This window comes from Anarrhichthys ocellatus, unplaced genomic scaffold (genome assembly GCF_004355925.1).
Source record: "Anarrhichthys ocellatus isolate YVR2014 unplaced genomic scaffold, GSC_Weel_1.0 scaffold6, whole genome shotgun sequence".
NCBI classification, from domain to species: Eukaryota; Metazoa; Chordata; class Actinopteri; order Perciformes; family Anarhichadidae; genus Anarrhichthys; species Anarrhichthys ocellatus.
In genome coordinates this window covers 11089898-11105254 of record NW_022280036.1, presented here as the reverse complement: position 1 = coordinate 11105254, position 15357 = coordinate 11089898, and the positions used below count along the sequence as shown (strand labels likewise).

Genomic DNA, 15357 nt, shown 5'->3' with positions numbered 1-15357 from the left:
CAGTGATCAGTGGCAACCAGATGGAGAAAGGAGGAAGATATAAACTGCATTGCAGCATGCTGTTTGCCAGGCGGCTGACGAAACACACACACACACACACACACACACACACACACACACACACACACACACACACACACACACACAGCCACAGACACAGACAGCAGCTCAGACTGGAATACTGCAAATGATTCATCTATCACATATACATTTAACTCCTACTGCGAGCACAGAGCTCTATTGGGGATCCCAAAAACTGCAAAGCTTTGGGAAGCGTTTCTACTTCTATCAAAGACTCTACCTCCTGTGAAGACTTGTGTTGCTGCTTCACACAGCTGCTTTTTGTAAAGCTAAAAGGTAAGAGCGGAGAGAAGCTTCTACAAAAAAGAAAAAAAATAATTAAATGAAAGATAATCTGGCAGATAAATGTGATTTTTCATTCACAACAACATTCAGAAAGTCAAACAGAGTTTATTCTTATCATGAGATTAAACAAAAAATAAATAGCAATCAGTTGTGGGGTTTCATAAGAAGCAGTTTGTGTCACCGGTTAAGCTGCAGTTATGACAGCTATGACACATCAAGTCTCCCCTGATGTTGTGTAGCCCTGTGTAGCTCAGTGTGAGGCCGAGGTGATGTCAGGGTAAACAGCTTTTACTCTGACAGGTGAGAAAAGACTCTTTAGGCACGTGTACTTGCTGGTGCTCACCTGCGAGTCTGCGTTGAGGACTTTGATCCTCTGGGTGGAGATGAACAGATCGACCTCAGTGAGGGTTTGAGCATCTCCCTCTGCACCCTGTGGCAAGATAAAAGAAAAAGAAAAACAACAACAGAAGAGTGGGTCACATCATCTTCCTTGACTTTTATTGTGTAAGATCTTTGTGCCAAACTTGACTGTTCATGGTGATGTAGAACCACCTGAATGGTGTCCGTGTTAAATGTTGGAAAGCAGCCTTTAAGTTTCGACATCCAAAACGCATGCATGTATAGTTTAGGGGCCAGCAAGCGAATGCTTGTTAGATGGACAGGTTTGTTGAGTCTAAAGGTGAGGTGCAAAAGGCAGAAAAATAACGTTTTTGGCAGTGGTGTTAGTTTATATCAACTGTCCAGGCACGAGGACAGCAAGCTGGCACAGAAACAAGAACCGGCTTAACACTAAACCCTTACCAGCTGGCTGTTTTGCCCATTTCCCTCTAATCACTGTGTACTGCAGACTAATCAAATTCTATTTGGTTTTGCTCAATGAAACTAGCCTGGTGGATTTGAAATAAGGCAACAAAAAAAAGAAAGATAAAACAGATATAGCTGTACCTCAATAGTTCATGAAAGGAGACCATGGCTTGTAACATTCGTTAGTACATCCATCTTTATCCCAACAAAGTGCCTGAAGGCGCACAGAAACCAACCAAAGATAAAGATGAAAAGACACTCTTGGCGTTCAATCCATTTATGATTGCAGCCATACTCCCAATTCAAAATCCAATCTGCCTCGTGGATTAATGCTTAACAGCCTACAGAGGCTATTGATACCGCACTAATGGCAATCACCCTCTTATATGACGGACTTCTGCCTGTCGCATTGATGCAGTGCATTCTGAAAGCTGATAGTAAAACCTGATGATTACCACTAAAACTGTGATGCCCAGTTGTACAAAAATAAAAGAACAAGAATGGACCAATATTTAATTTAGGCTCTCCTTAGTTTTTCATAACAGTGAGCCTAAAATGCATGCAGTCACAGCTGAGGTTGTTTACTACCTCTCTCCGCAGTACCTCAGGATGACCCAAGTTCAAAGTGTAAATTATAGCAAGAATTATCTTCTGCCTTGGCTGGTGAATACTGTGTTAATCACACAACAATTAGGCATGCACTGAATTTCTATCTCCCAAATACATAATTTAACTTACTTGAGGGTAACTGCAATGTAAATACAAAATATGAAAAAGTATTTCCACACACTAATTAGAGTAAGTGAGGTTCTTTGCTGTTCTCTTGGCTAAAATAAAGTTGCATGTCCTTGACTCTGAGGTCAAAGGTTATTGTATTTTGTATGTTGTGCTGTTTTTTGTCAGCAAAACCTAAACTGGACAAAGTATTTCACTTTTCTGTTATCATTTATCTTGGTATATTTGAGAAAAGGTTGTTAGACATCTTTGCTGTGTCAAAATCCACCCTCATTAAATCACCAAATCCTCCAAAGCTTCGGATTTGTAAGTTTAAGATAACATTACTTTGACTGTTATTAATAGCACATGTATTACATAAATCACTGGAGAATTCTTCCTGCACTCAGTTAGAGAGTAAAAAAAGAAGAAGCATGAATCAGTCATACACCAGACACAACTATGTGGTTCATTTAGTACAATACCTCAATATGTTTTGTGCCTATATGTCATTACAGTCTTAAACATGCATTTATGATTTCATGAAAGAATGTCAGTGTTTTTGTGTACTTACAGCTCTTTCCCACCGGTCATTGCACAGCATAATACTCAGTTAAATGACACTGTATTAAGAGAAACCCAAGGTGTAATACAGCCTGGAGCTTCTCCCACAGTATTCACTCCTGCTCACATGTCTTCTGTTGTGTCAATGTGCTGCTGTTAAATTTGGATCCAGCAGTTCTCAGTCTTGTGCCTTACAACACACCTTCAGGCTTATGAAAGACTCTCACTGCCAAAATGTATAGTCCTTCATATAAAACTAAACACGTTTGTCCGGTTTCCCAGAACTGAGACAAAGATTTGTTCGACCAAATTAATGAACACGACAAATGTGACAAAGACACAGATGGGGGACGATACACAGAAACAGACAGGCACGAATGAAATGAGAAAGAAAAAAGGTGAGAGTGGAGGGAAGTGGCCAAAGGGTCTTTGTTTTGCTCTGTTTATTACACACCGCCTTTTTCTTGATTTTGGCAGCCTTCTGTACCCTCTGGCAGCCAGGCAGGCAGGTGATGGGACAGGACAAGTTCAGCGGATACAGGAGCACAAAAAACAGGAGGAAGAGGAGGAGGAAATAAAGAAGGTGAATAAAAGACGGTAAGACAGTAAAGCCCCAAACCAAACAGCAGGTGTGCTATCGCTGCTCTCAGAAACCGAGAGAGAGAGCGAGAGAGAGAGAGACAGGGATGATGTGCGTGTGGGTGTGTGTGGATATCTGATACAAATTAAAACAGCAATTACAGAGGGTAATAATTGCCCTTTCTCTTTTAAAACACAGAAAACCCAAAGCGTGCAAATATGAATTGACACTGCAGTCTTGGCGTCTGTATGAAGCTCTATTAGGAGGGTCTAAAGTGTCCGTTTTGTGGTCAGAACATTTACCAAAAGAAAGACGATGATTAGGCCCCCCTATATCTAAAAGCACTACAGCTAAGAAAGACAACAAAGTCTGTATTTCAGGTTGTGTTCATGTCACAGTCTAAACACTATTACCAGGAAAGACATGCTGGAAAACAATCAACACTCACAGTCAGGGGAGGGGATAAAGCCCAGAGCAAGGATTTAAACTAAGCACTTGGGGTTTGTTCTCGGGGCTGCAGTAAAAAAATAAAAATAAAATGACGAGGTTGAGCCACTATGTTTGGAATCAAACAGCTTATCAACGTGGAGGCAGTTTTACATAGCTAATGTGTTTGATTAGTTCATCAGTAATTCTGGTCTTGGCGTGGGCCCGAACTTACACTGATAATCTTTTGGAGCACTCTTAGCACTCTGTAATCTTTCAAAATCAACCCCTCTGTATAAGGTTCACGCTGAGCGAAGGCCCCTCTCTCCATCTGCCATCGACCAGAGGAAATTATCTTGACCCCCATTACATTTCAGAGAGTGAGAATTGTGAGGGATTTAAGTTTTAAAGCTCCTAATTATGGATATAATGTGATACAGTATATTTACTTGGAAGAGTCTGGTCATTTCATGCATTAAGTGTCTGTGAGAGGGGGTTTGAGAAATGTGCTGGAGTGGGGGTTGTGTGAAAGTGGCTGGGAGAGGTGTGAAGTTTAGGACAATGGGGCATAGGCCCAGGTGGGGCTTGTTGGACTTCAGCCAATCAATGAGCTGATCGATGAGCTGAGGAATGCAACTTTGCGGGGACAAAGGGTTTGAAACTCTGGGGGTTTTCAGATCTTCTGCTGGCCACTGAGGAGGCATACCAGCCTTCTGGGTGGCTCGGATTGGATCTCACATTTGATTTTATATATAGGTTTGTTTTGTTATTAGTAGTGTGATTCGGTTTGTAACTGTCTGTATCTGTTTTTATGCTTCTTGGATAATAAATCCATTTGATTTTTACTTTAACCTGCTGTTGTGTTTTGGAGCCGATTGAGAGCGATGTCGCCCTGTGTCCAGAAGTTATGGCCATAACAGACTGGATGTTTCTAATAGTATCTAAGACTCTATTAGTTTTTTTTACGTTCAGAGAAAACGTCCCAAAGGGAAGAATCTTTTTTGGGTTTTCGTTTGGTAAAGTTTCCTCCTCCGTGATCAGCTCTAATGCAAGACAGAGATCCGAGGCTTTCAGCAGCATCTACTGCTCTGCTGAGGAGGAGCTGAGCAGGGAGGGAGAGACATCAGGAACGGGTGAATGAGGGGGGGGGGGGGGGGAGAGAGGGTGAAGCTGCTCAGTTCAGCACTAAGTGCATCTCTGTGCTTGTGTACGTGTGGGCTTGTTTGGGTTTATATGGAGAGAATATACAAACATGGCTGCACCCCCACTGCCTCGTTGGTGTGCAGTCGGCTGTGACCTTTCAAATGTCAAAGATTAAATGTCGTTTGCTGTACAGCTTTTTATTTGTTAACGAGGGACGAATCAAGGAGATAATGGACGACCTCTTGTTCAATGGACGTGTTCCAAGCAGGGGAACGCAGTAAAAATGTGATAGCTTACTGCTGCCATGGTTTCATCCTGACAAGACTTTTTGCAGGGAACGCAATTGTGCATGGCAGTGAGTGAGTGAATCTAATCTGAAACACAGATTAGATAAATGTGGACTGATGCCAGAAGACATTGTCATGTGGGGCTGTTAGATTGAAACCAGCCAAAAGACCTTCCCTGTCATCCTTTTCTTTGTTGCAGAACAGCCTTTGATTGGGTTGTGACCCTTCAGAGTGAAGTTATTAGAGATTTGGGATTGAAACTTTGACTACAAAATGTGAATCCACTAGTTTAGCAGATCATAACAGACTTTGAGCTCTAGTCTTTCATGCCTCATACATGGTTATGTGCCTCATGATTATGGCTAAATATCAAAACTGAAGACATTTTTAGAGAACAAAACCAATATCTTCACTGGCATTAGGGAAGGTTCTTTAGAAGTTACAGAGTGACGTCTCAGCACAGCGTGAGACATCATGGCGGAGAGAACAAAAAGATCAAAAGAGTGGCTGCACTTTCACTCCAGTAGATGCTGATAACTCCTGTTGTCACAAAAGCAATAAAACCCTTTCAAGTAAGGGAGTTAATCTCAGCAATTTATCAAAGCATTTGGCGAAGAAGCAGAACACAAATGTGAAGAAATGCACAGTTTTCGACAGCTTGGAGAGCGGCCGTACATCCTCGTCCACTGAAGGCAACGTTAGCGATGCCATACGGAGTTTGCTCAAAAAAAAAAAAAAAAAAAGCTAATAACTTAGCTCATTGTTTATCTGCAAATGTATTTGAAAGATTTTGGAACTTCTTGTATTGCTGCTCAAGAAAGACTATTTGTATACATACAAGTATAACAAAGCAATGTAGATTATTTTCTTAATTAATTGTCTTTTTTTTCTCACAACATAATAAAAAAGAACCGATAAGAGTATCGATAAGGAACCGAACCGATAAGCAGTATCGATAAGAGTACTAGTATTGATAAAATCCTAACGATGCCCATCCTTAACTGGCACAGACTGGAGTTCATTGTGATGGGCTGCTATTTACTTTTTCATGCCATTCTGATGTTTTCTGATATCATGCACCTGGAATCTGATCAGAAAAATCTGACCTAACATTTCAGATGTAAGACACATAAGTACAGTAAGTTTTCTTACCGTATTCCCACTGGGCAAACACTCTCATTATAGCATGTAACTTTCTAAAAGTACACTACTACACGGGAGTTCATTTAACATTTAGATACACAGTCAAGCTTGTGTTCACATGAGAGGGAGATAAAAGAGACTGGTAGCAACTGTGCACCAAAACATCAATGCTGCATTATGTCATCACGTCACGAAACGATGTCCTTTGATCACACAAGTTACGACATGTGAGAAATGTGAGAAATTTCTGAACGTCTAAACATTTTGAGTAGCTGTTTCCGTAAAGTCAGACGCAAGCACTTTGGGGCAGAGTAACTAATCAAAAATAATATGAGTCAAGCTCCTATGCTGCACTGGTACCATCCACAATATTTCCCTCAAACTGCACTGGAATATCATCATCACAACAACATTAGAGAACAGCAGGGAGCAAGTGTCAACGAGGGAAATATTAGGTTCACATGCCAGAAGTCCCATTATCGAGCCAGCTGCGTCAAACAACCAGCCCTGCGGCCAAATGTGGTCAAGTTCTTCAGCTACCCTAAAAGACCACTCATTCCTTATTTATGACTGTAATGTTTTGCTCAAATCCCATACAGCACTGATGTCCATGGAAATTGTATTATGAGCAATCTGGACCAGACGTAAAACTAAAATTACCTCACAATAACTATTAAGTATGATGAATCATTTAAACAATATGCTGAAATAGCTTGTTTGAGTTTATGGATCTATTTTCCCTTCCAGATATGTACAGTAATGTAAGAAATTAATTCAGAAAGTCTATTACAAATACGATCAAACATGCAGAGTTTGCCATGTAAAGCCACTGGATATATTTCCTGCAGGGCTTTTGTATATTTTGAGTGTTACCAATTCAGCCTGAACTACAACAAGATGACTGTAACATTATGCTGGCACCTCTGGGGAGAAGGAGAGCTGCTGTCATATAAAATGCTCTTTCAGATTGGGGCAGCACACCAACAGCACTGATCGGATGCTGCCTTCTGGGGTGCAAAAAAGCACATCTTAACAAAACTAGATGTTGGGCAATAGGCTCTCAAATAGGTGTTTTCCACTCCATGACATTTTTTAGGACACAGGGAACCTTTCTAAAGGAACAATCTTAACTTATGTTCCGGTACTCAAAAAGTCCTAACTCTTTAACATCAATGTTGAAACAATTTACAATATGTAGTCAACTTTTCCAACTTCTGTTTCCAATCTGTTCAAATGTCAAAGTTGTGATACTGAAAATTACAAATCTGCTCTTCAGACTCAGTCAGGACTGCACAAAGTAACTAGCAGTACCAAATAGTTGCAGGAATTATGGGACCAGCGAAAAAGCAATCCGCAGCTAAAAGTCCCCTTTGGACATTCCTGTTTGCATTTCCACCTCATCTGAAGAACCGTAAAGATTAGGCAAATTAGACCAATGACAAATTGAAAAACTATGGCGCTCGTAAAAAGGCAATTTTCCCACACAAGGATAAAACAACAGTCACCCAGTTGATATTTGAGTTTTGGAGTTAAAATTAATAAAAAAAAGGCTGCTGAAAACTGAGAGTTTTATGGTAATTTCTTTCTGCTGAAGAACAGAACAAACAATATGCAAACGGTTTTTTTTGTGCTCACTCTCTTTGTTCGCTCATCAACGCTCTCTCTCTGGGTTGCTTGCTGCTCTCTTGGCTGAACTAGTGGGAACATATATTTGTCTTTCATATTAACAAACAACAACCAATGTCCACCCCTCATCCAACCAGTAATACTGGTGGTGCCCAATACTTGTTTATTTTATGAAGAAAGCTGTACACAAGTTGAAGCCGCTGCAGTGCCTGTGTTTGACCAATCAGAGACATTTAGCCCTGCAAACCCCCCCCCAACAGTTCCAGAGCCGTCTGAAAGTACTACCTGTAGCTATCGTGCAGGAACTAAATTAAGTCCTGAAACCGCCTATTATTTCCTGAGGTTAGTTCCTGGGAATGTTTTATCGAAAAGGGGCGAATGATCCTTATATAAATCTGGGCAACTCGTCCAGAGGAAATGTCAAAACTGAAAAAATGTTGCCTGCTGATTGAGGAGAAGTACAGGTATCTTCGGGTCAAAAAACGAAAACACAAAGGATGTGTGTGTTTGCGTGTTTGAGACAGTGTGTTTTGGAGTACCTTGACCCTGCTGACAGCTTCCTGGGCCTGCATCATGCGTATGTTCTTGGAGGGGTTCCTCTCAGACAGCAGCTGTGTGGAGCCCAGGTAGTTAGCAGCAAAGATAATTCCATCAATCAGGTCTTCTGGTTCGCAGGGTCCTGGGACTGGGCCAGGGAGAAGCAGAGAGGATGGTGGTTAACAGGGAGACACGGGGAAGGACACAGTGCGGTTAGACTGAAGGGGTCGGGTGTGTGGTGGGGAGAGTATTGTAATCACTGCAGACAACGTGCTGTGCAGAGAAATAGAGCCAAACGCAGTTGCTCTGCAGATGGAGATATGGCGATAACAGGCTCGATGGAAATCAGCCGTGACACGGCCACTGGCTGTGAGCTGATGGAGGTGCAGGGCTGGTGGGAGGCTGGGCTGAGATTAATCTGTGTCTCTGATATGTAGAGGTGGACTCTCAGACACCCACTCAGGGACACAATGTGCTGTCATGATCTGAAGGAGCAGGCAGGCAGCTAAGCCCCTCATACATTATTAGGCCTAGATTATGCCCAGAGGCAGAGAAAGGACTGGAGGAGTTATATCAGGCCTGTGAAATGACAGACTGAAGACAAAGCCATGCAGGGAATGGTTCCATGCAATTACAATATCTTGATTTCATCATTCAACAGGTGTGCAGACAGATTAACTTACCATCGACAAAGCTGGGGTACGATGTAACCTTCTTCGTTGGCTGGAAGAAATAAAAACAGGGTATGACCGATAAATGCTTGTGAACATGTTCACAGAAAGAAGTAAACCAGTCAAGTTTCATTCCGTTTCTGAACATCGTAACACTTGGCTAACATCTGCTGCTTTTACTAATGTATGATACTTTATTCAAACAGCATGTGGCAGTTCATGAAATCAAGCAGCAAAGCCTATATATTTCATTTTAAAGAGCACCAGCCAAAACATTTTGCATGATGAGCAGGGAAGCCTGCTGATACACTTAATTATTAGAAAACAGATGAAGAGAGAATCTAAAAGAGCATCCCATCCTGTAAAGCCATTTGTCTGCTTATGAGAGGTTTATGAGAGGTCATTGCTTTTTACTTCCGGGATTGCGATTCGACCCTCCCATCATGCAAGACATGACGCCCTCCTACTCTTTGGCAATTGCCATTACAACAAAAAACGGTTTAAAAAGTCGCCCTGCCAACACATGCACACAGTTACAGATGGACTTACACCTTCGTACTTCTACTGATCCAGAAACTGGGTATATGCGCCTTGCTCAATGGCACTGAAAAAGTGCATGTGGGGAGAGTGCAAAGCGTTACTCATCCACTTCACACATCGACATTGCTGTGGGAGGTGGAAGAGAGAGGATGTAAAGGAGGGAGGAGGAAGCTATAAACGACAGAGAGAGAGAGCTGTGAAATGTGAAGTGATTCATGAGATTCAAACACTCATTTCAATGGATCCATTTGATCCTCTAACCTGCTCACTACACATTCAGAAAGCTTACTGTATTTAGGACAGGGAGGTGTGTGTGGAGCCTGTACAGGAAGCAGCGACTGCAGACATCTTAGTGAAAAATGGCGGTCATAAAAACGCGAACAGACACGCTGCTTAATTACCAGGATGCTATCACGCCGTAGGCGAGGACATGAGCTGAGGTTGTAATTACTCAATTACTCAGACAGTCACATACAAATGTACACACACACACACACACACACACACACACACACACACACACACACAAACAACAATATCTTAAGTGTAAACGATCTCGCATCAGCTAAAGCTAAAGACGAAGGAAACACTGCAACGGAACATCTTACCTCTAGTACATTGTTGTTCTCCAGGGGAATGTTGAGGTCGGAGCGCTGCTGTTTTCTGGGTTGCTCTGCACCGTTGCTCACCTGGCAGGTCAACACAGAAGAACAGGTGCGAGCGGATAAGAATTAGAAGAGGAATTCTGTATGTATAAGTCAAACACATGGAAAACATTTCTGTTTGTGTTGCTGGTTAGAGTGGGAGGCAGAGGTTCAGGTTGGAGGAAACGTCATGTGACTCGTGTAGGTGGGCCGGCTGAGAGTAACTCTCTGGACTTATAATAACAAATAGAAAGGGTTAACCTATGAATACAATTAAACTTGGTTCAAACTGGCACATGTTTACGTTCTGTCTTTCACTTGTCCTCTAGCAGGCTCTTTCTTTCGTCTCGTCTCTCCTCACTATGTGGACATATTCTGAACATCCACAGAATCACACAGAGGGAGGATTACATTTATTCCCCTGGATATCCATCTTGCGGTCCACAATTGCTCATTAGGATTCAATCGTATTACTTGTTGAAATGAAATCCTCCTGCCAGTAAAACCTCCTCCTCCTTGGTGGGGCAGTGAAGAAGTGAAATTCTGCCATTAATCGGCACCGCTCAATTTTAAACAATTAGCATAATTAGCATTCACAAGCCCGGCACCAAGAGCACTGGCAGCTATGTGTACTGTACATGTGAGCACAGATTTACTAATGCAAATGCAAAACAAAATACCAATAAAATGAAACCTATTGCAAATAAGAAGCATTAGATAAAGATAAAGATATGATTGTTATATTTAATGAACAAAAGTCCATCTGAACAATATATTTGGCTTTTTAGGCACAACATATTACACAATCATAATTACCGGTACGCTTTGGCCTTTGCGGGACAGTCAGTGGTCTTTAACAGTCTTGGGGATTCATGGAAGCAATTTTTAATTTAAAAGCACTTGACTCTTTCCACATCGGTGATTATACCAACATCATTTGGGGCTGTCAATCATGATCAGCTGTCTAGATCAGCTGGTCTCTCCAGCCAGTAGCACAACGACACAAGGACATCGTTAGCCTATCATCTTGCTGCTGTTTCTCTTAAATATGATTGTCTCTCTACCTTCAGTATGTTCAGGCTGCTGTTATGCAACCCTCCACCTTCCCATCTCCGCCCCAATCTTCGCAGATTCATCAGCTTCATCAACTCATCATTCCATCAGCCTCATCAGCCACCATCACCAGCAGTGTCTGGACTCCACGGGGGGATTCATATTGTTGCCGCTCAGGGCAATCGCAACTCGATCACAAAATCTACCCGGCGAGTTCAAGCGCCAAAGAATTTCTGTGTAACTCATTAACGCAGCATCTGTCATAATAAATGTTAACTACAAATCATTGTCTCTCCTGATTGAAATAATTCAACACTGACATACTGATATTTACAACATGTAGCACAATTTGAAATAAGTATAGAGTACTGCGTAATTTACTTTGCTTTTCTAAAACGCATCACACCAACAGAATGTGTGTGTAGATGACCTCTACGTCCGTCTGTTTTGTAATTCTTCTTATTCGTAATCTCTTGACCCACACTGTGCAGCAAAGCTTTTATTGTAGTCATTGCTGCCCTGGTTCATTCAAAGGTCATGCTGGAGTGCTGTAAACAGAACATTGTATTTGATAACAGAGGACGAGGCGACCGAATCATCTCAGTGAGTCTGGAAGTCATCTGATTCTGCAGTGTGCTGTACGCCCTGCAGATTTAAGCTAATTACACTGTCTGACCCAGTTCTGTGTTCAAAATGAACTACATAGTGAATGCAACATGTGCACTCTGTTACATGCTGATACACACAGGTGTGTATACACACACACACACACACACACACACACACACACACACACACACACAGAGAGGTGTGTATCAGCATGCTGCCCACAGGAGACTGTTCTCCTTTTACCATCTGACTTTTAGAAGATGGGGGCGCTCTGCATGTGTTCGAGTCCATTGATGTGACTGTACGTGTGTGTGTGCACGCATCCAGAGCCGTGAGAGGGAGAGAGATGAGGAGGCGGACAGCTCAAGGTAACAGGGGGGAGGGGAAAGGCTCCAGCTATTCTAGGTGGCGATGAGCAACATGTTGTGTAACTCATCTCTAGCGTCTCACCACAAAGCTGCGACAGAGCAATGAAATAGCTGTACTGTACAGTACATTTTCTACAAAGGTACTGGCCCGATATAGCATTATTACGTCAATGCTGTTTTTGGTATGTTCCGTATTTCATCTGTGTGCCTTTGTGTGTAAATGGAGTCCTGATTCAACACATTAGTAATGGAGTCTGGGATTCAGTGGCTTTCCTGGAAATTCAACTAGTTTTGAATTTTAAATATCACCAAACATTTTCCAGTAGTATTTAGACATTTGGACATGTCACCGTATATAAATAAAAATCATGGCTGAATTCCATGTTGCTGTTTCAGATTAGTCCTGATATTGTGCATGGCATTAGTGTTACCTTTTAAAAGGCTTTAATGAGGCTATATCACACATTTTTAACAATGTCTTGACAAGGGGAAAAATGTTTATTTGTCGACTTTCAATGCTGTCATCAGACTACAAAATTAAACTTTTGGCCGTTGCTCAAAAAGAGTGAGAGTGATGCGGAGTCCCTCTCTAAAACAATCTAGCACACGTCATTTTCAGTAAATGACAGGCAGCAGGCGGAAAGTAAACATCAGTATGTCGTTGTTTTAGGATTATCAACCCAAAACTTGATGAATAAAGAGTGATTCTTAATTGGGTTGGTTGTTTGTTCACTGTAAGTGGGTTAAATGAGAAAAAAAACAATGTTCAAAGCTTTAACCTTTAAAAAAGAAGCTCACCTGCTCTGGTGTCCATCTCTGCCTGTCTTCAGGCGAGCGTGCATGTGCCTTGATGCCCCTCTGGAGGTCAGGGTTGTTGTGGTGTGTGGAGGGCAGGTTCAGGGACTTGGGCCTGCTGTCATGGCGGTTGTGAGCTTGTGGGTAGGGGGCTGCGTCCGGCTTCGGCTGAGGGTAGTCACTTGGTGCAGGGTCCTGCAACAACTCCTCTGGGCTTTGGTCAGTGCCACTGCTTAGACTCCCCATACTCATACTCATCTTGATCTCCGCAACTATTTGATCAATGTCCTCCTCCGCCTCCTCCCCCGTCTCCCCCTCTACCACCAGCACCTTACGGCTACGGTACGGAGAGACTCGCACCGAGTTCCCATTGTCCTCTGGGGCATAGTAGTCTCCAGTGTAGGCCCTTCCATGTCTCTCCTCCTCATCACCGTCCTCATCTTCTTCCTCATTAGGGCAGTACTCCTCGCTCTCTGCCTCCCCCTCTTCTTCCTGGGTGTGCAGGGTGTGTTGCATGGAGGGTTGGTGGTGGGGATGGTGGTGATGGTCGAGGATGGGTTCTGGTCTTCCATTGTATATCTGTTCATCCGGATCTTGCTCCACCACCTCGCAGCGAACCTCGCCCTCTCCCTCACCCCACTCCTCCGCCCTGTGGCTCTCTTGTCCCACCCACTGCTCCTGCTTGACCTGGCCCTCCTCCCTCCACTCCTCCCTCGCCTCCTCATCTCCCTCCCTCCACTCCTCCCTCGCCTCCTCATCTCCCTCCCTCCACTCCTCCCTCGCCTCCTCATCTCCCTCTCTCCACTCCTCCCCCGCCTCATCATCTCCCTCTCTCCACTCTTCCTTAACCTCTCCCTCCTCCTCTGTCCACTCTGTCCTCACTGCCCCCTCTCCCTCCTCATCCTCCACCCATTCTTCCTCTTTCACCTCCCCCTCGCCTTCTCCTTTTCCCTCCCCCTCCTCGGCCCACCCTTCCACGGCCTCCTGACATTCATCAGTGTTGGCTCCGCCGGGCTGAATGCTGGTGACACAGTCCCCCTTGCTGTGGCTTTGGCTGTGTTTACATTCTCCCTGGCTGCTGCAATCCATACCTTCCAGGTAGCTGTCATCCTCTGGGCAGTAGCGGATGTAGTAAGTCACACCTTCATCCTCCTCTGCCAGCCCTGCAGGGATTTATGATCACAAACACATCTTTCTTAACATCTGGGTCTTCTTTATTTATATCCCAATAAGCACTGAGCTACTAAAAATTCATTTGTACCTATTACGGATGGGAACCGGTTCCAAATATGCAAAGAATCCTGGGATTCATTTACATAATAATTGCCAACATTTGTTACTACAAATCTTAATACTAAGCGCCGGCTGCCGGCCAAACAGCTGACAACTCATTTAAGTCAAGCCGGGAACTTTACGATATTCATTTTGGATTCTAACAAAAAAGTTTTGATGAACAATGTGCGATTCATTATGCATGTCGATTTTACGACCACCAGCCTTCAAAACAATGTGAGCAGTATGATATACCGTCTGTATCAGTACCGCCTCCACATGCTCTATATGAATGTGTGTGTGTTCACTGTTGAAAGATTATTTGAATATATTAACAGGTTTTATTTACTGCCATTATACGGCTTGGCCCTGCCGTATAGGGGGAGGGGGGGGAGGGGGGGGGGTTCTGTAATTTATTGAGACTATACTCACGTCCTGCAAAAGTGGTGCAAAATTTCGGCAATGAAAGCAAATCATCTGCTAGTTCTTGTGTCTGAACTTCTTGCTTTCAAGTGCGTGATAAAAAGCACTGATAAAACAATGTTTATTACACTGACTGAGAGCCAAATACCAGACAAACAGTTACTAAAGTACTATGCCTGTGTTATACATTTTCTATACACTGTGAGTCCAAAACATGCAAGTGTAGTCCGCACACTGTAGTTGTCATCATCATTAGTTTATTGGCCCCCCAAACAGTGGCAAATAAATCAATAACACAATAACAATAGTAGTTAGTAGCATACTCATCACGTTATGTTTTGAACATACCTGATGCAACTCAGCCGCCCTTAATGTTGGATCACTAGCAAGTTCCTTTTTATAAAATAATTAGTGAGCTGTTCGTCATAACTTTTTACTTGTGAATAAACATAATGAATGAAATAGTATTTGCCTCAAGTTTGATGCCTGTCTGACTGATCCTTGTGGAAGTCCCTGTCTCTGTTGCATACAGCTACATGTTTATTTTCATGTGGAAATGTTCATGCTGGAAAAGAAAAGATGTTTGAACTTAGGGGAATATTTTGACAAATTACACCCTGCTTGAATTGACACAAACAGTGGCAATCCTGTCAAGTTTTTCCAAAACAGTGCTTGCTCAACAGGGATTAAGATGCTTTTGTTACCCACAACAATTTATCAAACAGAAATGAATATAGTGTTTAAAAATCAATAATGGAAGAATGGCTATTGGAGGGGTAATAATGATCAAAC

At 42.8% G+C, this 15357-nt stretch overlaps 1 protein-coding gene across 1 annotated transcript in view; it reads right to left on the bottom strand.

Annotated features, from left to right (window-relative positions):
• The window catches only part of apba2b (amyloid beta (A4) precursor protein-binding, family A, member 2b), a 53773-nt gene that overhangs the window by 7509 nt on the left and 30907 nt on the right, over positions 1–15357 (bottom strand). Inside the window, exons 4-9 of the mRNA XM_031846055.1 lie at positions 13756–14033; positions 12874–13494; positions 10010–10090; positions 8874–8913; positions 8193–8338; positions 710–796 (exon numbers count right to left, since the gene is read on the bottom strand). Coding sequence (XP_031701915.1) covers positions 710–796; positions 8193–8338; positions 8874–8913; positions 10010–10090; positions 12874–13494; positions 13756–14033 — 1253 coding nt within the window. The remainder of the gene's footprint in view (positions 1–709; positions 797–8192; positions 8339–8873; positions 8914–10009; positions 10091–12873; positions 13495–13755; positions 14034–15357) is intronic.